At 31.0% G+C, this 25,983-nt stretch overlaps 3 protein-coding genes across 14 annotated transcripts; all 3 read right to left on the bottom strand.

Annotated features, from left to right (window-relative positions):
- Positions 1 to 2: 2 nt before the first annotated feature.
- LOC126855538 (protein polybromo-1) lies at positions 3 to 11,666 on the bottom strand. Of its 9 annotated transcripts, none has more exons than XM_050603293.1 (27): positions 11,490 to 11,666; positions 10,559 to 10,673; positions 10,239 to 10,484; positions 9,997 to 10,125; positions 9,730 to 9,909; positions 9,217 to 9,661; positions 8,974 to 9,086; positions 8,775 to 8,873; positions 8,502 to 8,564; positions 8,255 to 8,407; positions 8,017 to 8,184; positions 7,773 to 7,936; positions 7,393 to 7,687; positions 5,680 to 5,885; positions 5,256 to 5,595; positions 4,584 to 5,168; positions 4,315 to 4,472; positions 3,816 to 3,988; positions 3,560 to 3,732; positions 3,328 to 3,399; positions 2,299 to 2,481; positions 1,766 to 1,888; positions 866 to 1,106; positions 643 to 793; positions 514 to 563; positions 312 to 429; positions 3 to 221 (listed from the first exon to the last, which is right to left on the bottom strand). In XM_050603293.1, the coding sequence occupies exons 2-27, from the start codon at positions 10,661 to 10,663 to the stop codon at positions 5 to 7; spliced, it is 4,950 nt and encodes a 1,649-aa protein (XP_050459250.1). In that variant the 5' UTR covers positions 10,664 to 10,673; positions 11,490 to 11,666; the 3' UTR covers positions 3 to 4. The 9 variants fall into 9 exon arrangements, with proteins under 9 accessions (XP_050459250.1, XP_050459246.1, XP_050459248.1 ...); XM_050603289.1 differs by lacking the exon at positions 11,490 to 11,666 and adding an exon at positions 11,239 to 11,458; XM_050603291.1 differs by lacking the exon at positions 11,490 to 11,666 and adding an exon at positions 11,239 to 11,458 and having other exon boundaries at positions 8,258 to 8,407.
- A 296-nt stretch (positions 11,667 to 11,962) lies between these two features.
- Positions 11,963 to 19,134, bottom strand: LOC126855541 (huntingtin-interacting protein 1-related protein). Of its 2 annotated transcripts, none has more exons than XM_050603302.1 (18): positions 18,709 to 19,134; positions 18,325 to 18,336; positions 18,028 to 18,091; positions 17,307 to 17,664; positions 17,147 to 17,208; positions 16,761 to 17,035; positions 16,467 to 16,669; positions 15,742 to 15,880; positions 15,568 to 15,655; positions 15,364 to 15,452; positions 15,089 to 15,292; positions 14,826 to 15,006; positions 14,416 to 14,703; positions 13,996 to 14,237; positions 13,753 to 13,905; positions 13,527 to 13,627; positions 13,188 to 13,417; positions 11,963 to 13,101 (listed from the first exon to the last, which is right to left on the bottom strand). In XM_050603302.1, the coding sequence occupies exons 1-18, from the start codon at positions 18,784 to 18,786 to the stop codon at positions 12,938 to 12,940; spliced, it is 2,931 nt and encodes a 976-aa protein (XP_050459259.1). In that variant the 5' UTR covers positions 18,787 to 19,134; the 3' UTR covers positions 11,963 to 12,937. The 2 variants fall into 2 exon arrangements, with proteins under 2 accessions (XP_050459259.1, XP_050459260.1); XM_050603303.1 differs by having other exon boundaries at positions 18,325 to 18,536; positions 18,709 to 19,133.
- Positions 19,135 to 19,733: 599 nt separating this feature from the next.
- On the bottom strand, positions 19,734 to 25,415 carry LOC126855544 (glucose 1,6-bisphosphate synthase). 3 transcript variants are annotated; one of them, XM_050603309.1, is made up of 10 exons: positions 25,320 to 25,415; positions 24,406 to 24,621; positions 24,041 to 24,297; positions 23,502 to 23,964; positions 23,232 to 23,416; positions 22,986 to 23,163; positions 22,662 to 22,885; positions 22,473 to 22,578; positions 20,993 to 21,216; positions 19,734 to 20,361 (listed from the first exon to the last, which is right to left on the bottom strand). In XM_050603309.1, exons 2-10 carry the CDS (start codon positions 24,481 to 24,483, stop codon positions 20,259 to 20,261), a joined length of 1,818 nt encoding a protein of 605 aa, XP_050459266.1. In that variant the 5' UTR covers positions 24,484 to 24,621; positions 25,320 to 25,415; the 3' UTR covers positions 19,734 to 20,258. The 3 variants fall into 3 exon arrangements, with proteins under 3 accessions (XP_050459266.1, XP_050459265.1, XP_050459264.1); XM_050603308.1 differs by lacking the exon at positions 25,320 to 25,415 and adding an exon at positions 25,176 to 25,313; XM_050603307.1 differs by lacking the exon at positions 25,320 to 25,415 and adding an exon at positions 24,890 to 24,990.
- Positions 25,416 to 25,983: the final 568 nt, after the last annotated feature.

Below are 25,983 nucleotides of genomic sequence, written 5' to 3'. Positions count from 1 at the left end.
TAAACTATAAAGTTTTATTGATGGCTAACACATCCCGCATCATCATGTTTCTGAGTGTCCACAAGGCGTTCACTACATTCCCATGATTGCCAACGCCGTTGCCCAACCATTCGGCGGGCAGCTTTGTGACATCGGGTATCTGCGTGTTATCCGGATTAGCGTTCATTTGCTTGTCCCAATTTGATATGTAACGATTCTCCACGTTTAATCCCTCAATATACCTGCAAATGAAAAACAGAAAAAAACAATATTTTTTAATATAATGTCAAAAGGGATTGCAAAATATGTATTTAATGTGCTTAAAAGCTTACCTCAAATAGGCATCTGAATGTAATACGCGACTCGGTCTCGGTGGTACCGCGACAAACATCGGTTCTGGTTGCTTAGTAGCAGGTAAGCTGTTCGTCTGAGTCGCAGCCGCTGAAGTTTCTGCGAAACATTTTTTTAACTTTTATTCGTATCGTATGTAAAATTTGGCACATAATTTTATTGTAATATATGATATAATTTTACCTGTTTCCATAGGAGGTAATATCGTGGGTCCTTTCGAAGGCATATAATTTCTGCAAGAGCATATATTAATGTAATTCATATAATGTGATATGACAAGATATGAAGAAAAAAAGAAAATAATTTCTATACCTGCTTCTTTCAGAAGGTGGTATTATGCGGCCGTGCGATTTAAGAATATGTACTTCCTTGACGTGTCTCGCGAGTCTCTGTACACTCGGGAAAGGCGGAACGGATTTCTTTGTTCGACCGCAACCACGCCATTGGCATTGATACTCCACGTCTACAATATTTGCGTTAATAATTTTTCTGTTCACAATTGTGGCCGCAATTATTCGTCTCGGATCGTACTCACCGCTAGGAGCGTTTATGAACGATGATTGCACGTGACCGTTCTGCTCTGCGATGCAATGATCAATGCAGTCAGTCATATCTTCAAACTGCCAATCGCAATTGTCCCAACAACATTCGTATACTACGTCCTGCGTAGCATTCGTACCTATCGTAGTCGTTCCCTTTAACTGGCCGCCGTCCTCGTTCATTTTAATAGCTCGTTCCTCCCAGGCTTGTTTTTCTCCTGCCGGCAGTTTCCTCCACTGAAACGAGAATTATTTTACACGTTTTACGTGGTCAATTCTATCACGTTACTTGTGATTTGTGAAAGGACACAATTAGCAAAATCATTTTTCTAATATTTTGAAAATGATTCGACAAACTGTTTTAGTTCACGACTACTCTCTTCATAGAAAAATAAAATACAAATAAAGTTTATATACATCGAGAATAATGATTGCCATATAAATTATGGACGATATAAAACACGCTATGTATATATAGAATTTATAAGATATATAAAAATTTATATGTAAATTGTATATATATATATATTATGCTATATGCATTATTATGCATTTGCAGTTTGTTATACAGGATAACTATATTTATAGAAATAGAGTAGCCGCCTGAGATGTAATATCTCATTTTTTTGGATAAAGGATCAAGTATGCTGAATAATGTTTAATGAGCGACATGTATACAAAGCGAGGAAAATTCTTTACACAATCAATCATGGAATTCTTACATTCACAATTCCGTTTTGTCTTATTAAACAAATGTCAATATTTTTAAACTAATTTGATGCCCAAATCGAGAGCGCATGATTGTGTATAAAAAAATTTATTCCGCATACATTCCTCCATCAAAAATCGATTTATAATGAACAGTAAAAAATCAAGAGTAAAAAAGAAATAAATACCTCGTTGCCAACAATTCTGCTAATCTCTCCGAAGGACGATTCAGGATTGTTTTGTGTAATCTGCGTTCGCATTTTACTCGAATATAAAATATAGCCCGTAACTAATTTCTTACCCGCCGTTTTCTAAACAGAAGAAGAAACACAAATTATAATGCCACCGTTCTCATGTATGTGTGTGTGTCTGTCTCTGTGGTGTGTACATATATATATATATATATATATATATATATATATATATATGTGTGTGTGTGTGTGTGTGTGTGTGTGTGTGTGTGTGTGTGTGTGTAAAAAACATATTGTCTTTAATCTTTCTTTTTAGAGCAGTCACATCAAATTGTCGATTTATTGTCAAGGCAAGTGATATCTCAAACGGTGCAAAAAAAAAAAGAAATGAAAGGAGAGGTATGTATATGCTGGCATATTTCTTTAAATAAAAAGAAAGTGAAATAAATAAATAGAATATGACGTGTGACGATAGTTGATAAAAGTGAGAAAAAAAAGAAAAAAAAATAAGTGGTCACGGTAAAGCCTACCTTCTTAGTCGACACAGGTGTTTGAGTATTGGAGAGCACCGGTTGAGCTTCCGTAGATCCAACGGATGGTGGACCACCAGCATCCATGCTGTCTTCCCCAACTCCTACTCCCACTCCCACTCCTAATCCTACCCCCATGCTTAGTACATCGGGTTCCAGCTTCGGTAATAATGGTGACGCTTCCTACACCATTTAGGCTTATGTTACCTTCGTTTCTCATCCGTTACTACCGATTGCGAGATATATTTTCGTGATTTTTTTCTTTTTTTCCAAAGATAGAAGTTAATTTATAATAGCAGTAATGTCGTCATTCTGTTTTGCGCTCGTCTCAAAAAAAAAAAAGTTATCGCGAAGTGTTCTCTCACTAATATATATAATTTTTCTAATATCTAATCTCTAATTAATTGAATTAATACCCATAAAATCAATACCCATTTTTTAATTTAATACCGATATACATATATCGCATATATGTATGAAATACAATATGTGTACATTCGACGTACTTCGTACGTACTATTTTTTTTTGTATATAAAGAGATTAGTCAATATATATATATTCTAAAGCGAATTCTTCATTCTTACATTAGTTGGGTTAGAATGACATGGAAGCAAGATCTTTCGGTGGTGTTTTATGCTTTTCATAACATATTAGCAATATAAAACCCAACAGGTGCTCTGATTCAATTGTCGAATACATATAATTACTCGATCACACAAACACTAACACATAGTTGCACATATAAACGAAACGAAAGGAAAAATGAATATGCCGGCATAGATCGATAATGCATGCGTGTAAATGCATTCTTGTTGATGTAACAAAATATTCATATCACACGCAACCAATTCAAAGATCAAAGGAAAAGATACGTAATATGTTTCTCCTTTTTTTCTTGTATATAGCAAATTATTAGCAAAATTAGATACTTTAGTTAGCTTGCGTGTGATCTTGAAGGAACGTGCGGCTGCATATAATGTTCGTTATTGAAAATAAGAAATATAAAATTTTTTAATTATAGCAATTACCATTTCAAATTGTGCCGAACTGGGCGTGACGGATTTGACTTGATTTTGCGTCTGAGCCACATCGCTCGAAACCTATAACACACACAGAACATGCAAAGCGATAAATTCATTTCAGTTAGTCGCGTAGAACGAATTGTAGAATGTATCCTACTAATTTTATTATAGAGCCGAATAAAGATTACATTTACGCATATTTGTTAGTTTATATGTATATAAAATTCTTATAACATACTTTGGCAGGATTGATAGCCCTCCGGAAAAAGTAAATCTCATCCTCGGTCACCGCCGATGTATGATTAAACTTCTTTAAACCTTCCTGACTAAGCTTTCTTATCAAGCTTTTGCTTTCGTCGTATAACGATTCGCAAATGTATACGTCATCCTCTGGTATCTCTGTCGGTCTACCTGTGTAACGACGTGATGATATATAGTAAACTCGTGTCTCTTAACAACCCCGTTCGTGAATATCAACTAGTAGATATACTCACTACATATATATTCTCCATAATCGAGGACGGCACATTTGCCAACAATAGCTACAATAGGATGAGTGCCGTCTACTGTAGATAGAAACAATTCTTGCTTATAAAATAATTTCGTAGGTGTATGTGGCACTTCTGTAGGCATTAATAACCAAGGACCTTTGAAATAGCATTTTCCGCTAAAAACAATATCATGCATATATACATTGTCATAATAAATAATTGAACACTATACACGTAAAAAAATTTTTAAAAAGTACTAATTTAACACAAATTTCGATTTATTTTTATGTTGATGTATTTATTTAGTTGATTATCAATCTTGTATTTATTTAGTTGATTATCAATCTTTGACCGAGAAGAGAATATATAAAGAATATATAATTTCTATTACTATTATATAGAAATAAGTAAGGATGAATAAAAATCTAAATTATTTTTGCTAGAGAACCATGTAAATGAGAATTATGAAATCATATTTTGTAAACATGAATTTATTACTTACTCCTTAGTTGACCATATAGCGTCAATTTGTGCTATTTGTTGCCTGCCTCCGTCTGTCGCTACATAAACGAAATCACCTGTTTTTACAGATCCTGCGCATGTGTTGTACTGCTCATAGTATGTATTTTCGGTATCTTCCGGATTATAAAGTATCACATTCTGAATATAAAATGTATTAAATGTATTAAATAATGTAATTAAAATAATTATGGGACAAATGAATATTGATAATTTAAGCGAATGAGAAAGATATAACAAATTAATACTCACAGGTTTCTCCTTTTCCATCAATTTTTCTCCCTCCTCCAACTCAGCAATCTCTTCTTTATGCTTCTCCAATCGTTCCTTGTATACAGAGATTACTCGTTTTGGTTCCAATAGTTTCTCCCTAGGAATTAACTTCAAATGATCTGGATCGAAATTCCAGACCTTGATTTTCTTGAAAGCTCTAGCCTTCGTGGAATAACGTGATTCGCAAACATAAACATCTTTCTCCAGGAAACCTTCTGGTTGCATTCGAAAGTAATCCTTTACACTCAAAACACAACATCTGCCTGCCACCTTAGCTAAAGGTATAGCCACATGGGCGTCACTCTTAAACAATTCTTTGTCTAAAAATTTTCGCGACGCTACATGATACGTTTCACTCGGTCTATAAAAAAGATTTCCATATAACATTTGCTGACCCTCTGCATTAGTCCAGAGCCTTTCTATGAGAACCACACTATACTCCATGCCTCTTTCAGAAGGTTCAATGTATGCAAAGTCACCAGCTCTATATATTTCTTGATTAAAACTCATAGAACCTCCATTATCGCTATTGTTTGTGTCTGTATTTGTATTCGTTTCCGAATCCTATAGTGATAAATATTTTAAATCACAGTTCAACCAATATTTTTCAAGATATAAAATTACGTCGTGTAAAACAAGAGTTTAACTTACTTTTGTCTCATTTCCATCACAACTTTCATCTTCATTAGGTAAATTTAATTCCTGTTGTTGCTTTATCCTTTTCAATTCTGCTACTTGAGAAGATAAATCAAGGAGTGTATAGTTTAATGCTGGTGAATGTAACAGATCTCCTGCACGTGTTGCGTCATCACGAGTACGTAAAAAGAATGCCTGAAGTTCGACGCTATCCTCAAACGGTTGCGAGTCCGTGCGCGATAGCCTTCGTGCTCTCTCCAAGCATGTAAAAACATCTTCTTGAAATCGATCTAATCTTTTGTAAACTCCTCGATCCAATCTTCTTTTGATCAAATCTAACGATAGTCCTCGTATCCTATTTTTTTTTATATATAGACTTATTAAACAAAAACATGAAATTGTTTTGATATAAAAAACAAAATGCAAAACGTATTCGTACTTTTTTCCATCAATAACGTCATGCTCTGGAAGTTCTGCCATAGAATCAGAGTAACACCTTCCCTCTTCATCCTGATGATTATAAAGCGCGGTGAATATCGTTGCTAATATTTCTTGAACGGCAGCGGACACATCAGGTACACTTTCTTCGTCCTCACTCAGTTGTAATTTACTTTGCAGCACTAATCTTTGAAGTATTAAAGCATCCTAAAAATATTGGTTATGTTGTCATTTACGGCAATAATACTCGCGCCAGCTCTTTCCCTATCTTCGATAGAGATTTTAACAAGCGCGGTACGATGATGAGAAACACATGTATAAATTATATTTTTTTGTTTACTTCTGTTTCGTTCTTCTTATATCTCTTTCGTATGTGTTTATCTAATTCCTTGTCTCTCAACAAGCGTATGAAACATGGTCGGACTTTTAATGGATTTTGCGCCGTGTTCAATGCATTCTGCCTGCTTTTTACGAACATTCTCAAGATTTTGAACACGTATTTGTGATAAAAGATTTCCTCGCAAAAAAAGAGCTCGGAATTACAGTAAAACTTGTCTATATCGAAAGATACGCGATAAAAATTAATTGCTCTAGTAAGGTTAAAACGTGCAGATATCATAGAAATTTATATATATACACATTATTGGTATTTTCTTTTTTTTGACTTATAAAATGTCACGCGCCACATATTTCACGATCGTACACGAAATATTTTGCGGCAAGCGAGAATCTCGACGAGTTTTGGATCAAGCGACCGAAGAGTAGAAGCCTCGTGTAATCTCCAAAAACTCCGACGGTATAAACAGAGATTGGGCTTTCCATCTTTTACCGCGAAATTTCAAGTTTTTCTATATCTATTCCACATCGATTTGTGAATATATTCCAGTTACACGCGAAGAATTTCATTACAAAAACATATTTCTTAAAAAAAAAAAATTACAAAAAGAAATTTAAAAAAAAAAACTATTTAAATAATAAATTTGGAAATCATTTCTTTATAATTTAAATATTTATGAGATTTGGACTATATGTTATTTTAAATGTATTTTTCGAAAATATTTGAAAAATATTCAGAAATTAAATTGAAATTGTATGTTACTAAAGGTACTCTTCTACTTTTTTTTATAAGTAGAATCTTATCTTAAAAAGTATTGTGCATTAATTATTTTTCATGAAAATTCTAACACATTGAACTTCGCAATAGAAAACTAATAAAAATATTAAATTGCATATTGTCAAAAATTGACAAATTGCATATTGTCAATCTTTTTGACTTTAACTTTAATTTGACTTTAACTCTAATTTAAAGCTACCTGATCTTCCATCAAAATCTTAAGATATTTTTATTATTAGTAATGTTAATAAATTATCTTTATAGTATATGTGATTTTTTTAAACATATATAATATTTGTAAAAAATATATTGTTCCATATTGTTTTCGTGCAAAATTTTTTTAACAACAGATTTTTTTAACAACAGATTTTTTTATCAACTTACTATCAATTTAACAGAATTTAACAGTTTTTTAAGCTAAGTTGCCAATTATTTTGATGTTAAAGATTGAAAAATTGTGTAATGATCGTCAAAAAATAAATTGTAACTTGATCAAAGAATCTGTTATTAAAAAATAATAATCACAACAAATGGTTAGTTTAGGTTAGGAGACATTGTGCATAAAATGCTTACAAAATAGAAACTTTTAACTATACAAACCTTGTATATTTGCGAATCCGGTTCGTTATACTTGCATGCATTGTCGAACATTAATATAAAATCAGATACTAGCTCATCTAAATTTTCATATCCATTATTCTTTAAAATGGAAGCTATCTTCTCCATATGTATAGGCTGTTTTATCACTTCATAATAATCTGGATATTCATTTTTATTTGGTAATTTCATAAAAATTAGAGATAATTGTCTTCCTTTTGCATCATGGTAGTCTTTAATTGTATCATATAGAGTTCGTAATTTTTGCAAATGAAGCGGTACTATTTTTTTCGGTCTCCTAAATATTGATAAAGAAAGCAAAAAGTAAAGAAAAGAGAAGATGAATAAATATCTTCCTCATTTCTTTACATAAATTAACATACCCGACGTTTCTGGTTGGGGTTGATGCAGTAGATTTGGATTTGGATGTATCCGGCAAAGGTCCTAATTCCTTCACTTTATCCATCAAGACTTTCTCTAATGTATTAGCATCTTCATATATCAATGAACCTTCTTCATTATATTGGCGACAATTATTAAACATCAACTAAAACAACAAATAGGAAGATATCCATTAAGTAAAATATCATTAAACTTTTGAAATTGATCAAGTTACAATGACAGTACCTTAAAATCTTGTATTAATTCGCTTTCACTTTGATATTTCTCTGCTTTAATATTAGCTTCAATTGCTAGCATGTCTATGGGTTCAGCTATTACTTGGTAATAATCTGGATATAATTTTTTGGAAGGCTTCTCCATAAACATTAACATAGGTTGCCGACCGTCTTCGCACTGTAAAACATTATATCATGCTATGTCACAACTGATCACATCGATTGCAATGTATTTTGGAATTACTTACAACGTATTCTATGACACATTTGACTAATGTGTACAATCTTTTCTTCAATGGTATATTGTCTTTGTATTTTCCTCGCGTCAATAAATTTGAAGCGCGTTTAATTAGTTTAGGTTGATAGGAGCTATTCTCGGATTCGCTATCCGAATCGGAATCCTACAGAAAATTAAATATATGTTATATTTATATTTTGACAGTATAACACTGTATATAAAATTATCGTACTTAATTTGATGTCACAATATATTACCTGATCAAATTCTAAAAGCTCTTGTACTTTTTCCTGCATTATTTTTTGCAGTTTAACAGCGCACTGAAATCAAATAAAAAATGTATGCATAACTGAGTATCACAATTATTATAAACGTTGTCATATTTTTTAATTTAATACAAAATTATTTGGAATTTATAACAACTCATAAATATTTTATATAACAAAATTAATATTTTAATTATATGTGTTTATAATAAAAAATAATTACAATTAAATTAAAGCAAAATGTTAACTACCTAATTGTATTACCTTATATAGTCGAGAAGTATGTATATTATATTTCTTAGCATTTTCAAACATGATATTCATATCTCCAGCTACTTCACTAACAGTACCATACTCGCCTTTCTGAAAAACGTTATTTAAATATAAAAACACAGCAAAAATGATACTAAAATATTATGATCTTGACATAAAAACTATTCCATTATTATTTCAAAATACATACCTTTATTTTTGTACGTATTTGTAATAAAGATATAGGATTTTTAATCATCTTATAGTAATCAGGATATAATCTCTTTGATGGAAGCTTCCAAAAATATTCGCTCATTCTTACACCTACAAGCACAATATGCACTGTATAGTTGTATTCTAAAAGTAATATGTGTGTAATAAATTCTGTAATACTTGTAATACTGTATTACAAATAATAGTTTTCTGTTTTAACAAGATCACATTATTATTATGCCTTGATTATTAGGAGCTGTCCGAATAGTTTGAAATAGTTGCCATTGTGGATTATCAGCTTCTTCAGTCTCAGCAGGTTCTTCCTCCTCGTCATCACTTTCATCATCTTCATCTACTAACGCCGCAGTTTGCGCTATTAACGATTGCGCCATAGTACGACTGCCTCTTTTGCTTCTCGTTGATGGTGCAGTTGTAGCAGTTTTGGGGGTGTTACTACCTAATCCGCCGTCTTGTCTCCTTGCGGCCGCAGTAATTATCTTCTTCAAAAGTTTGGCATCTTTATAGATTTGTGAACCAGGCTCGTTAAACTGGCAAGCATTGCGGCACATGAGCATTAAATCTTTCTCCATATCGCCAATCGAACTATATGCACCTTCCTGAATTTTTCTTGCAATAGTTTTCAAATCAATGGGTGTCTCAATAACATCATAATATTCAGGATAAAGCTGTAACATTACATTTCATTAATAAATATAAGTAAATTTAAATTCAATTTCAAAGACAAATTGCAAACCTTTTTGGATGGTTTGAGCTGGAACATAATATGAAGAGGTCTATTATTGTCAGTAGGATCAGTCGCTGTCATAACTGCTGCAAATAAGTCTTCAAAGAGTTGCATAGTTTCTTCATCAAGATTTGCAGAACTTTCGGAAGTATCCTCCGCGTCATCTTGTCTTGCTGCTGCTTTACGAGCCTTAAATATGCATTAATGTATTAACATGTGTCAATATATTACATATATATGACAAAATACAAGATTTTAGTGAATCATTAAAATTACCAATCTTCCAACTTTTAAGATAAGTTTTCCTTTAGGTTCTGGATCTTCATACTCTTCTGTGATACGATTTTTTGTATTTACACATAATTCCCACAATTCAGTCGCATCTTTGTATTCAGGAGATGTTCGCTACAAAAATTATACAACAAATATTTCAACTGCCAAGAAATAAATGTGGTAATAAACATCTTATACACATACTATATCAATATTTGCATGGACTAATATATGCCCAATCTTACCATGTAAAAGGCTTTTGCATTATTCACCATAAGATGAATATCAGCGGCAAGATCATCCATATCACGATACTCGTCAGTTTTCAGCTTCTGTTGAACTTTCAAAAGATCAATAGGATTAGAAACAACTTCGTAATATCCTGGTTCTTGCCTGCGTTTAGGCACACGTATAAACGCGTCGCATAGCAAAGTTCCATCCTCCTTTTTCTGATTACGAAGTACATCATACAATTGTTGGCACAAGTCACTCTATATCAGAGAGAAATAATAAACATAAATATAAAAAATACTGTGAATGTAAAAACACACATACACACACTCACAGGATCTAATTTTTTCCTTCTTTTCGTTGGTTCAGGTGGAATATCGTCACCGTCGTCTTCGGTACCACGACTGGCTACCGATGATGTTCTACGACGTTTGTTCATCCTGGCGTATCTTAAAAAGTTATACAAGATACAAATGAATAGGACTCCTTATAGCAATATATCTATAACAAAGATTCTTTACATATTATCCGCCCGAATGCTCGTAATATATGTAAAACTCAACGCGAAAGAGGCTATTTTGCAACGAGACCATCACAATTTTGTAAACAAATGTACGTATGCGCATACGTATACATTCGCGTATGTGCGTGTATGTACATAAAAAAGGTTCTTGAACTAGAAACACGAAGCTTATTCGTCGAATCGTCGTTGCGCCGTTATTATCGGAGATATCGCGAGAGCCGAGAGTCCAGAGACTCTCTCCCGAGGACGAGCGTGCGGGAAAATTTATGGACCAAGACACGTCCCGCGACGCGGCACGTCCTGACGTGCGTCAACGTCTCGCGCGAATTCCTTAGCGCGGGACGTCACACGTATATACGCGAGGGGAAGGGTAATACCGAGAGATATACCACAACTCTGTGTCAGCTAAAAAAATTTCGCCGCCATGATAAGTCGCCACTGTGCCGCTTCGAAATGCGGCACACGCACTACGCACCACACACACCATGTACCGTGTCTCGAACACGCGCCGGCGAGACGCGCTCATCGCCACTGTCATCGATCAACGCGCCGTCCCCGGATGCGTGCGATGCGTCCACATCTGAACGCCGTGCTTTTCCCCGAATAGCTCTACAGCCGCATTCCGCTGCTAAGATCTCTGTCGCCATGTATCCGCGAATCTCGTCGAGTAATCACCCGCCTCTTAATCCCGGGCGACGACATCCACGATTTTTTATTTTTTTACCACCTATCTCCTGCTCACCTGTCCTCGCGCTTTCACGTAAGGAGATTCTCATTTAATGCGTAAACATATGTGTGTAGATCCTTTCGAAAACGCGTGAGCTACAAGCGCGTTACTGCGCTTTTACGTCCGCTGCGTTCCAGGTGGACGATGTTCGTCTCGAGCGACGCCATGTTTGCCTACACTCCTCTGGTATAGAAAATCATACATGTCGGTAAATAGATCTCTCTCTTTTTCTTTTTTTTCCGCTGGAGAGGTAAATGCTCCGTGTTTTTATTAATTGCAGCGGAATTTGTAGATACGAGAGTCCTATAAATCTTTTGTAATTTTTATTATAGCCATTATCTATTAATATCGAGTGCGATATAATTTTTAAGATAAAATAACAACGGCATAGTAGAGAATTGTAAATGCTATAACGTATTGATGGTAATACAGAATCAGTAGATATAACATGGTATTTCGAGAGATTGTACAAAGAAAAAGAGAGGGACGACTTTGTGTTTCGATTTATTTAAAATTCTCGCGACAAAATGTTCGTGTGATTCACGTGATCATTATATAAAATAACAAATAAAAAAAATATGTATATATACTAATATAGTTGCATGTATACTAACTTACACGAAAATTAGCACACAGATAATTCTCGATAATTTATTGAGAAAAGTGTGTTCACAAAATAACTTTGGTAAGACTGTTAAAGGAATTTTGTGTTAAAGTTTTATATACGCGTCGCGTATATACATCTTATACATTCGGTATTTTGAAATCTCTCGCCGATGAAAATAAAAATTGTGCTCTTTAAAGCTTAAATTAATTGATACACAACATACAAATTATCTGCTTAATAGAAAACAAAAGAGCACTTTATACACTAAAGAGTTAATATCTTTATAAGTTTAAAGTTTTAGATATATGGACTACTTGACAATTCTTTTTAAGTATATATATATATATATATATACTCATTATTTTCTTAGGAAAAAACATGATTCTCTTGTAAAATTATTCCAAATGTAATAAAAACTTGGACATTTTGAATTTCATTGCTCATTACATTATTTTCTTTACAAAATGTACTTTATCTCATAAATGCTCGATATAATTCAATAAGAGATGACATGAAATAAGTTATATATCAAATTTTAGATTAAAAATGACATAATATAAATTATTTCGATATGTAGCTGATAAATGTAAATATATTTGAGCGTCATTCAATAAAGTACATTCACAATCAATTTCCATAATAGATTAGAAAATTATTATTGATCTTTGAGAAATGTGTAATATGCATGATACATAAATGCTGAGACTAAATGAATAAGTTTCGTATCTGATAACGAAGAAACTATCTTCTGCGCGACATTTAGTTAGTTTAGTAAACTAATTTACATGACTGCTATAATTTTTTATCTACATACAATTTTCGTGAATTTTTCATCTAAACTCAATCCATTACTTGCCTATGCCTCGTTGTCACCATCGAGCTGATAATGATAACGTCGAAGAGCAGCTAAACGTAATCTTTCAGTTTCCAGAGCTTGTTCCAATTCCAAAATTCGAACTTGCGCCTCCATTTCTAATCTCTTAGCCTGATGTAAGCTGAGATTAGACATATCCAAATCTTCTACGCAATTTTGAATAAAATGATATTAACAAACAATGTTATATGATATAAAATAATATAGTTAAATACATTTTCAAATCAACTACCATTTTCCTCGACAAGATGATTGCAACTTTTAACAGTCGCAACTACATTTGCTGTAGCCTGTGTCACTTCTCTCGAAGCCTTGGAGAGTTCAGTTAAGTTAGTACTGTTTCTATCAGCTTTAACTCTGCTGGCAACTACCAATTGTGCGGTAGATGCCGCAATCCCTTGTGAAGCAACAACCAATTGTTCAAATTTACCATTGCCCAATACAACTTTATCTGCTGCTTCTCTGTAACAATACATAAAAAAATACATATATTTCCATATGTAATATATATATTGACATATGTAAAAAAAACATAATTAAAAAAAAGAAATTGCTAGACAACTATGCTTACAGCAAAAAGTTTGCACCCATGGCAATTGCCTTCGCTGCCGAAATAAGCCCCTCAGACCATTGATGATTGCGTTTGTAAAATTCGGTGACCGAAGCGGTTCCCTAAATGAAGTATTGTTAACATTCCCCAATTTTTTCGATGGCAATAAAGTGTAATATTATCTAATAATGTTACACTTTATATCTGCGCGTCAACATAAACAAATACTGAAGTAAATTTGTCATACCCTTCCCTGTTCCACAATCTCTTTCTGTAACAAGCGAGATCTTTGCACTAATTTCCTTATAAACTTTATTAGTTCTGTACAAGAATCCAAGATCTGTTCATTCACTTTTAACTTTAGACCTGAGTCCGCCGCGCGTGATTTATCCAACATATCCTATTAAAGGTAAATCATATAAAAATGAATTATTCATCCTTTTCCATGCATGTTTTGCTTTTCTTGCATAAATATGCTTTTAATAAGTACCTGTATTCTTGCAACTGCTTCTTCTATAGCTTTATCCATACTTTGCAACTCATTTTCCACCAAACTTCCAATAACTTCCACGTTATTTTGAGTAGTCGATAATGCATTTACGAGAGATGAAATCTTTTGTAATTGACTTTTGACATTCGCAATTTGTACTATAGTCATCGAGGACTTTTCTTTAATATAACTCAATATAATTAAACCTTGCGAACCTAATTGTTTGCATTCGTCTGCAAATCCTATAAAAATATTGCAACAAATCTTATAAAGTGTTGAAAATTGTTCACATATTTTAAAATCGAAAATCTCGTAATTTATTTTAAACTAACTTACTAACTAAATAATATCAATTTTTTTTATGCTTTCTCAATATCTATCAATATTTAAATTGCTATCATATAATCACGAAAAACTTACGATCGGCTAAACCGATATCCGTTGATGTGTTCGAAGTGGATTTTGCATATATCAAATAGAGAGCCAGAAAGTATGCGCCGTGTATAGCGGTGCGAATCAGAGCTTTTCCCTTCGTTGTATCGGATATATAATTGTTGTAAGCCTCCTCTAAATCGTTTAATGATTTTTCTGTCGGCTCCAATAAGTTTCCGAGATAGTCGGGCGTACAGGTTAATGCAGATATGGCTGGATTGTCGATAGCGTGCATTGCATGATGTAAAATGGATTCCGCTTCCGATATAGCATTCACTAATATAACATGAATACAATTTTCTTTGTGCAATACCATTTAACTGATTTTAATAAAATTATCGGGTGAAGTCAATTATTATACTTTATTACACTTTATTACACTTTATTATAATACTCACATAATAAATCAAATAAAGCTGTATTGGCATCCGTTTTTACTTGATTGCGATATCGTTCGCCATCAGCTTCTAAATTTACTATTCGCAAATCCAGCTCCTCTTTTTGCACCAATAAGTCATGAAGATCCCCTTCCAAAACTGTCTTTTCGGACGTAATAAAATCTATTTTTGCTGCTAATGCCTGTAACAGTATAATGAATTTTCTTATTAATGCACGTATGATAGAACACAGAATGAAATGTCAATTAAAAATTTTTACTTACCAAATTTTCGGTTTGGGCGGCGTCTAGTCTCTTTCTAACATCCTCTAAATCTTTGCGTGCTTGCATCACTTTTTGTGCTTCCTGTTCTGCCGATCCTTGTCCTTGAAGTAATTCCTGCAGTCGTTCCTCAGCCTTCAACATCCGACGTTCAGATTGCTCTCGTGATATCTTCAGTCCTCCCAATTCTTTTTCCAATTCAGCTTTCTTCATGTATAATAGATAATATTGTAAATAAGATAGATAATCTTTTATTGTCATCAATATCAAATACATACCTTTCGAATCAAATTGATATGTTCTTCTCTCAACTTTGAATAAACATCCTTTAGCTTTTTGAATTTTTCCTCTACAACTTCATTTTTTCCTTAAAAAGATACATAAAAATAGATACATAGAAATATGCTAAACTATATAATTTCTAAGAAGCAAAAACAAATAATAATAATCATAAAAACATTACAAATTAAAATTTCACCAACCTTCTATTTCTTGAAATCTTTCTAATATAATCAAATTTTCCTTCATTAATTTTTGACAAGTTTGTTTCTCTGTTACGATTTCATTGCTCTAAAATATTTGCACGATGTAAGTTGATAAAACAGATTGCAATTATTAAAGTTGTGTAAGCTTATCTTAAAAGACAGTAAGCTTACCTTAGAAGATAGTGTTGATTCCAGTTCTAGAACGCGACTTCTAAGATCTGCAATTATTTGTTGATGCTCTATTAAAAATCGATTTATTTCTTGCCTTTGGCGACCATTTACTTGATACAAATGATCAATAAGACTATCTCTGAAAAAATATATATTTATAAGTAAAAAAAAAGTTTTAAATTACTAATTCTAAAATGCATTATAATTTTTTAGGCATATGTATAAACATCTTATATATCATTATACAAGTCACAAAAGAAACATTTTAAAGAATTATTTGTAAAAAAAAAAGCTGAAGAAGAGTATATAAAGGATAATTCATACATTTCCACTGCTAAATATGTTTCAAAAATTTCAAATAATTGATATTTTTGTTTTCGCATTCTCATCTTGACTTGGTCTTATAAATCTCATTCAAAACTAATATTCACTGCTAGTATTAAGCTTGGCATTACAGAATCTAGGAAGAAGGAAAAGTCTGCTATACTATTAAATTGAGTATATTATTGCTATACTATTAATTGATATGTATTATCTTATATATATATCTAGTTTATCTTTAAAAAAATATTATATCTTAGATATATTTTATCCAATTTATATTTAAAAAAATGTACGTAAATATCTATGCTATCTATGCTATCTTATCCGTTTTCCAATTTATGTCAAAAAAAAAAAGAAAAAAGCAGAGATTGATAAGAAGAAAATAGACGTAAATTCTATACCTTTCCGCAAGAGCATCAGGTGATATCGAGCCATTTCTTGTATTCGTAGAATCTAATTGATCGCCCGTGAATGATCCTGTATCAGACGTATCAATAAGGTTCTCTATGGCAGTCTCGTTGTCTATGGGTTCTTCGGGTGGAAGTACTACTATCGGCGTGACGTACGTTCTTAGTTCAGCTTGTATCAAAAAGTTAGGTGGGTTCTAAAATGCAAAGAAATTTTATATACGCCACATACCGCGACAAATTCTCACATTGTTAATTATATCAATCAATAATTGAACGAAGCATTACCTCGGGTAACGATGGAATTGCTATTAAATGTTTAAAATACTGCATATGTTTGATGGTATTGTAAAAGCTCTTCAACTCATGAAACTGCTTCGAAAATCTATCGCGATGTCCGGTCAACGTGTCCGCCGGGAGGGCACCGTGAAGCTTGAACAAGATTTTCACGCAACAATCGTACAGCTGCGAAGCATCCTGAATACACGGGATCAAAGGTGCAAGTCGACATTGTCCGCAGGGTGTCATCGAATTAGATCGCGACAAGTCCAATGAACCGAAAACTGTAATTTTGGTAAAGAGTTCGATAAATGCACTATATGGAAGATTTTTATATCAAAGAGGAACAATGTGAGACGTTATAAATATGAGATAATTTGATAGCAATCTATTACCTGCATGCTGTAAATTCAAGATGTCATCCATGTAATCAAACATTTCAACAGACATCTGGAAGCTATAAAAATAAATTAGATGTATATATCGTCGTGCGTGTGTGTGTGTATATATATCGTCGATATATTCAATCGAGTTGTAGAGAAAAATGAAACTCACTATACATTAATATCATTTTCTCCAATTGCCTCTAGTTCCTCTGGTGTTACTTGCAAATTTCCAGGTAAGCGCGGATTCCGTTTATGATAATCTAATTTAGTGATTAATAGTCTTGTATACAATTGTATGAGACGCCCATAGCCCTCTTTAAGGTGTTGCCACAGTTTCCCAATATCTTCCAACTTGCCACGATATCGCTGAGAATCGACGATAACTCGAGGATGTCCCTCACGTAATACTTTGTGCAGAACATGACAAAATTTCCATGCAACAATCTGATTCTCTTGTAACGGTTGTCTCAACATATACGTCCAGAAAATGGAACCGCTTTTTTCTCGATATGTACCAATAATTGCACCTATTTATTTATAAGGAACTCTTCTTTTTTTCTTTTAGATTTATATTCATTATAATAATAAATATAAGACTGCACATATTTTAAAGCAAAGAAATGATATCTTGATTAGTTACAATTGTGCTCTAATAAAACAAATTAAGAACTAAGAACTAATAATTCTAAAAATTATTTCAGTTTTTCTTGAAATAATTTTTATTATATGATTTTTTACACATAGAATTTTCTTTTCACTAAATTTTATTTTTGACAAATTTATTTATATATTTATTTATATAATATTAACAAATAAAATAAAAAATCTCATTTAACTAATAAAAAGAGTTATTGGTTAGCAGATTTTCTAGTAAAAGTAAAAAAGGATACTTCGCACATGTTTTTCTTTCACAGGGGTTTCTGTTGAATTTACAGCTTTTCCGATACTAATACTCTACAAACAATAAATATAAATCTATGATGAGGTTTAATAATTCAAGAAATTAAATTAAATTTAAGTATAAATCATATAAATTTCAGTATTATTCATCTAAAGCAAGATTTTGTTGTATAATTCTTAAAATAGGGACTCAATATATCATCTATACGACTTTCAATTCATTCAGGATATAAGATAATTGTTACATCCCCAATATACATATACAGTAACATAATCTCTAAACTCACCAGTTGATGAAGCTGCTTATCAGTCAGTGGTATTGTGGTCATGATGATAGCATAATAAATTCACCAAAAGAGGGAAGATATAGAATATAAAATAATTTGCATTAAATACGAAAAAATATTATTTGCCAATCTATAGATCAGCTTGTATTATTTCCGACAGATATAAATTGTGAACTTTTATATTTAGCTGAATGTATATATTATCTGCAAAACTATAAATTGGAAATTATTATAAATCCTGATTATTATTCAAGGAAAAAGTAATTATTTATATTATATTGTCTATAGATGCATACAAAAAATAGCTATATATTTAAAATATAAATCTTTTGAAGAGAGCAAGAGCTTAGTCGCTTGACCTTAGAGAGAGCAACATTCATATACCTGAAGCTTCTGGAATATATGTGTAAACTCCGAATTCGAACCAGTTACTTTCTGCTCATTATTCCGTCGCGAAGACATGTTCAAACGAATTACGCACGAATTATGAAAATCGCTCTGGACTCGCGGTGTCTTACAAACGTCTTGACAACTGCGAATGCATTATTTCGCAAATAACTGCGACTGCACTCGTGGGTGGAGTGTTGATACACTTGTATAAAGCGGATCTACGCGGAATGATACAGGATAGGTGTGCGTGTGATGGTGATGGCTCGCGAAGCAATTTATTCCGTTGTGACGTTTAGACTATAATAGTACTTTCCGGCCGATTTACGGATAATTCGGATATGTGATCGATGATCAATATCAGAAATGACAGATAACTCACAGGACCACGATAACAAAACCGCATGAATATATATACATATATATATATACTTGCATTGGAGTATGATAGTGCGTTCGGAAATTCTACTCCTAGATAACATAGCGTTTGATTGACCAATCAGAATAAAAAAAAATAAAGATTTCTTTGTCCTGATTGGTCAACTAAAAATTCTACCTCATGAGTAAGATTTTGGAACGCACCCTTGACGAAATTTGAGTGATCCAAATAATGGTAAACAGTGAACTGCAATCTGACGAAAGGCAGGGCAAGGCAGAGTCGAATAAATTTTTCCTGTTGCATATAATTTTTTTTTGTATCAAAATTTTATTAAAAAAAAAAATAAACAAAAGAAGAACGCAAAGTCCTTCAAAACATGGCCTCAAAAATGCATACAGGAATATTTTTTATTTTATCCATTTTGTATTATTTAAATTTATTTTAATAACATTTTCTGTGCCAATTTTGTAGCCGTTTTGCTATTTGATAGCAACCATTTGGCACAATCTGTTTTCGCATTATTTTAGAAAAAAAATTTTACTACTTTAATATTTTAATATAATTTCTATAAAATTTTAATGTTCTATGAGTAGTAGAAGAATACTTGTGTATAGAAACAAATTATTGTTACATGTATAACATCTTTTTAATGATTTACATCGGTTTATTACTTATTATAATCATTAATAATTAAATTTTGCTGCATTGTTAAAACTATAATTATTAAATTATTATTTATTGCTTGTTTTTTAATTGATTCTGATTTTTTTTATTAATTTTTGCAAAATTAAATATAAAAATAGTATTTTGATTATTTTTCTATGGATTATTTTTGTAAATTGATATGATAATTATAAAAATAGACAAAATACATGAATGTAACTTGGGTTGTATGACTTAATTTTTCTTCAACAATTTTAACAAAAATATAAAATTGATTATTCCTTCATTCCTTAATTAAATTACTGCATCGCAAATGCACTATAAACTTATAATATAATAGTAATATTCAAAGTTTGAATAAAATTTTACATTGAACATATTTGAAACAATTTACAGCACAAGATTCATAGAATAACATACCTGACCTATTTTGACATTGCATTCTAAGGATTTGTATAAATCAATCCATATGTAACATGTTATCATAACACATTATTATTATAATTTATTCTTCACGAGCAATAAGTCCATTAATTTCAGGTTGAAGAAATTCTATGACAATAGCTGATACCATCTCTTTGAGGATGTTCTTCAGTTTAGTTAAATCTCTAAATTAAAATTTTATTATATTAAACAATGCAATAATAATATAAACTTTTTTAGATATGAATATCACAATTCTTAATACACAAGGTGTCCCAAACTATCGAGATATTGTATAATAGCAGTTTCTTTAGTCAATTTGGAGATGATCTTTCCTGATTGAAAATGTTGAGCTCATTTATTTCTGAATTATAAGTGATTAAAAAAAAGCTTTTTACAAATTAAATTTTGTGGAATTAAAAAATTTCATAAAACTATATTTTTCTTAATTTACTTAATTTTAATTCAAGGAATTTAATAGAATTTTAATTTGAAGTTTACATGGATATATGATCGAAAGAGAAAATTGGAAACTTATAAAAAATAATTTTTTTTAATATTTTCATTTAGGAAAAATTTTAAGTGATCAAAACCAAAATAATTACAGAATCCGTTATTAAAAAAACATTCTTTTGGAATTATATATATATATATATATATATATATATATATATATATATATATATATATATGTATCTATATATCTATATATCCTCTATGTTAAAATATATTAAATATATCATTATCAATATTAAATAAGAAGGGAAGAGGGGGAATAAGATTAATTATCTTACAAAGTATTTCTAAAGAACTTACTCTCCAGGTAATCCGCATAATTCATTGTAATATTTTATTTTAGGCTCTGTGCCACTAGTTCTTAAAGTGGTGACTAATCCATTTTTGAATGTAAATGTAATCATCTGGCTAGATTTTGATACAGGCAGGACTGCTTTATCATTAGGTTTTGTATTGTCATATCCTGTTGTTAAATCCCGAACACCGATTATTGTATATTTGCCTTCCAGAATTCCGGTTGGATACTATAAGAAATTACATTAAAATTTTCATGAGAAACAATAGCAAAGAAATGAAGACCTTAATCGCACAATATAATTTTAATCGAGACACGAACACGAGAACGAGACATTCTTTACACTTGCATTAATAACTTTTTTGTTTATTATTATGGTAAAGTTTATTTTTAAAATGCAAGAATGTAATAGAAAAACTCACACAAACAATTAATATTTTAAAATTAATATATAATAATCCAAAGTAACTTACACGAAAAAAGTATAATTATGAAATATACTTACATTTCATTTATTTCTGTTTCCTCCACAAAAAATAGTGTGAGGTGATATAATGATTGTATTAATGGAATAAACAAAATGACAAGAAGCACAGATGGTAAAAGTGGCAATATTATAGCAGCCATATTTACATATTTATTGCAGACATTATTTTGTGTCATCTTAATAAGCATTATATAAAAGAAAGAAAAAAAAACACAATTTTTACCAAATCTTGTTAGAAATAATTTTTGTTTGATATTGTTATTAGACCTCTTACTTATCATTACAGCACAAATTTATTATCAATTATGTGTGCAAAAGATAAAAATATACGTTCAAACAAAAAACTTTTTTTACTAAATATCATTACTAATTCTACATATACCACGTATATGTTTTGCATTTTTTATGTTTACATTTTATTATGTTTGTTGATATTTTATCACGAGAGTAGCAATAAAACGACGTAACTGTCTCCTAGAATGACACATGCACAAATACCTCGGCCAGCGCTTGGACTTTATCATTTTAAAGTGGTTAGCCAGTTTATATGCTATCTCATGCATCACATATACTTGTCGATCTTGTAAGCATATACCATTAGATGCAAATCAGAATACATTAGCTGCATATCAAACAGTTGACTATGTCATAATGATAGAAATTATGAGATATAAAAAACTGGTATCGAAAACTTAACTTTGTAATTTTTTTTATATATGCATGTGATGTAGATATAGATATATAATTTTTTTTCTTATAAAAATATTTATATTTTCCAATTAAATATAATTATGAATATTATTTTTGAAATTTATGAATATATATATATATACAATATAGCAAAAGTAGCTAAAGTATATTCTTATAAATATATATCATTCTTTTCCATGTAAGTTAAGATAGTATAGATAAATGAGTAAAAATTAGAGTACTCTGTTTTTCTAAGTATTTACGTAAAGAAAACCTTTCTAAAATATAAAAATTAAAATAATACTCACTGTATTTGGTTTGTTATAATAATTCCTCAGTCGTTCAAATATCGCTTTAATAACATCCGAGTCGTGACATATCCAATAAGAATTGTCACAGATATGATGACCATACCTATATATATCAGAATTCTAATTTATTTTATAGTATATTATAAAGCATATTTTAAGCTTTAATTAATACACAGTTTAACATACTCTTGATATATTTCTTGCAATTTGTCTAGTAAGGTTAAATCTATTGTTTCAAGATAAGCTGCTAATTCAGCCACATGTACACCAGCGCTGATACCATCTTTATCTAGGACTTTGGAGCCACACATAAAACCTATAGCTTCTTCATACGCAAATAAAATTTTCTTATTTTTCTTCATCAACTCAATAGCTTTGTTACCCATCCACTTGAAACCTGTTAAAGTTTCCTGTCAAGAAAGAAAAATATTTTCATTAGATTTAAGGCAAACCGATATTTTCTCTTTTTTTTCTTCTCTTTTTATTATATACACATACAAATGCACGAACCTCAAAATTAAAACCTTCTTTCTTGGCCATTGAAGCTAAGATTTTGCTGGAAACAGTTGATGCTAGCATATATGTATTACTCATATCAACATCAGGGTGTAAAACTTGATAAGTGTGGATCATCCACCAACCTAATAATGCACCAAGTTCATTTCCAGAGAAGACATGCCATTCCCCGCTATAAAGATTGTCAAATATATATTTTGCTATTTAACACCTGAATTTATAACACCTGAATTTACAAACTTTTTTGTTTTCATCGCACATGCAAGTCTGTCAGCATCTGGATCATTAGCAAGTACTATAGACGAATCGCTTTCATTTGCTAACTTTATACTAAGATCAAGAGCACTCCCTTCTTCTGGATTTGGAAACTTTACTGTTGAAAATTCTGGATCTGGCAATTTCTGTTCCTCTACAGTTATAAATGGCTGAAATAAATAAGAGTATCTAAGTAAGAAAAAAATAGCTAAATAAGTATATGAAGAATTGTGTTTTGAGTTGTGAGGATATTACCTTGAAGTTTGCTGCCTCAAATGCAGCAATCATATATTCATATCCGACACCATGCAGAGCAGTATATGTAAATTTCAATGAAGTATTTTTATTAACTTCAGGATATAGAACTGTTTCCTTTAAATCTTGATAATAAAGTCGCACAATATCATCTCTTGGATCTTTATAATAAGAACTACTATAGATTTCATTCACATTCCATGAGGATTCAAGTGGTTCAAGATTGTTAAGAATATAACTTTGAATTTTTTTATCATGAGGTGAAATAATCTGTGCTCCATTTTGCCAATACACTTTATATCCATTATCATCTTTTGGATTATGAGACGCAGTGACCATGATCCCAGCTGCGCATTTGTATTTCAATATGGTAAAAGGTATAAATGGTGTGGGACAGATTTTGGAAAACAAATAAACTTTAATGCTATTAGCTATGAAAATTGCAGCAGTTAATTTAGCAAACCTGAAAATTAAATTATTCCTTAATGTCACATATACAAATTGAATTTTAATACAAATATTATATATAAATAGTTTACCTTTTACTGTTATAACGCCCATCATATCCTATAACAATGCCTTTCTGTGACACATCAAATATGGTATCCATCAAATATTTTGTTAATCCTTGACCAGTCTGCACAATAACTAAATCATTCATTTGGCTATAACCAGGTCCCATACGGCCTCTAAGACCTGCGGTCCCAAATTCAAGTCTTTGGAGGAACAATTTTGATAATATTTTAATATCTCCATTATTTAAATATTTAAATATCTCATCTTTTGCCTTTGGATCCTGTAGTGTCAAATACAAAAATTTTTTAAATTCAAATATAATCAATAGTGTAATAGATAATCATATTTTTAAATAAAATATGTGCATCTAGTTTATTAGAAGAAATACCTTATTCCATTGCAGCCATTCAATGATCTTAGAATCCAAATTGCTATTGCCTGTATTTATTGAATGTTGGAGAGCCATAATATTGACAATATATCAAGTCAAATTTACAATTCGATTTTTCTTAATACAATTAAATTTGTTATATTAGCATAACTTTCCCCTAATAAATATAAATATCTTGATCACTTCCAATGGAGGTCTGTTTCTTCAAAATTTCTGTAATAGAATCTATATAAAATATAATATATAGAATACATTATAAAAAATATATCATTTAATTGTGCAATCACTGATAAGTCTTCTCATATGCACGATATAAAAAAATATATATGTAAAAAAACCACTCTCACTATCATTCATGCATTTTCAATAATTTATTTTCCTATATCTCTTATCGATTTATTACTAATCTTTATAAAATTTATATAAAATTTTGTATTAATAAAAAGTGACGCAAAAGACGTATAGCGTTATTATAAATTACGATATTATACGATGAAGGTTACGATAACAGATCATTCGCAATAGCTTTTCGCGATACGACTTGATATATTTTCATCGCATCGCGTGTATATACTATGCCACACATACACACACATGTACACAATCTTATCGGCCACTGAAAAATTTGAAAAACTATACATATATATATATATATATATATATATATATATATATATATATATATAATGTATGTATAAATTTGAATTTATCCTCCTACCGCAAAGAATTACATCAAATTAAAGGAGGTTTTCTTTCATATAACGTACACGATTGGATTTATCTCAATGAAAAGAGATATGTCTGGTTAATTCCGTTGAATGCTAAAGACACAATTCCAATTACGAGATAACAAAAAATATTTGCACAATTGTTTGACAGAAACCTCGATTCTTTTTATATTAGACGATCACCTGAGAGAAGAGGGGAGAATGTGATGTATAATTTTTTTTCTTTTTGCGTCATATATCTTCTTATATACACACTTCTGCACATGCATATGAATCACACACATATGTATATTGATAGGCGAAACAATTTCATCGAAGAATAATTTAGAGAAATAGAAATATATGAGAGAGAAGGAAGTACAACTGACGATGAATCGGAGAGAGGGACAATTTAAATCTATATAATAAAAAACAAAAATGAAAATGTAAAGAAAAAGTTCTTCTTTTATGTAAAACTTTTTGTTCTTGAAAAAACTCTGCAGATTTTTAAAAATAATTTATTTCTCCTCTTCATTTTTATTTCTCTTTTTTTCCATGAGAAAGAAATCTGAGTATATTTTCTTTTTATTTCTTTTTAAAAGTATAAATAAAAAATGTGATTAATATTACAATATTACTAATTTGCATTTACAATATATGAATATAAAACAAACTTGATAAATTTGAAAAAAAAAAAACTCTTTATAATTTCAATAATATATAATATATATACACAAATGTGATATATGTGTCTAACTTCGAGAAGCATAATTATATAAATATATGAGTGCGTGTGATGTCAATTCATGTACCACACATCATATGTGTATGTATGTAACTGACAGGAGGATGTGATAGGAGAAAGCGG

The sequence above is a fragment of the Cataglyphis hispanica genome, chromosome 16 (assembly GCF_021464435.1).
Source record: "Cataglyphis hispanica isolate Lineage 1 chromosome 16, ULB_Chis1_1.0, whole genome shotgun sequence".
Classification (NCBI taxonomy): domain Eukaryota; kingdom Metazoa; phylum Arthropoda; class Insecta; order Hymenoptera; family Formicidae; genus Cataglyphis; species Cataglyphis hispanica.
The sequence above is the reverse complement of the archived record's forward strand: the minus strand, read 5'-3'. Positions and strand labels throughout refer to the sequence as shown.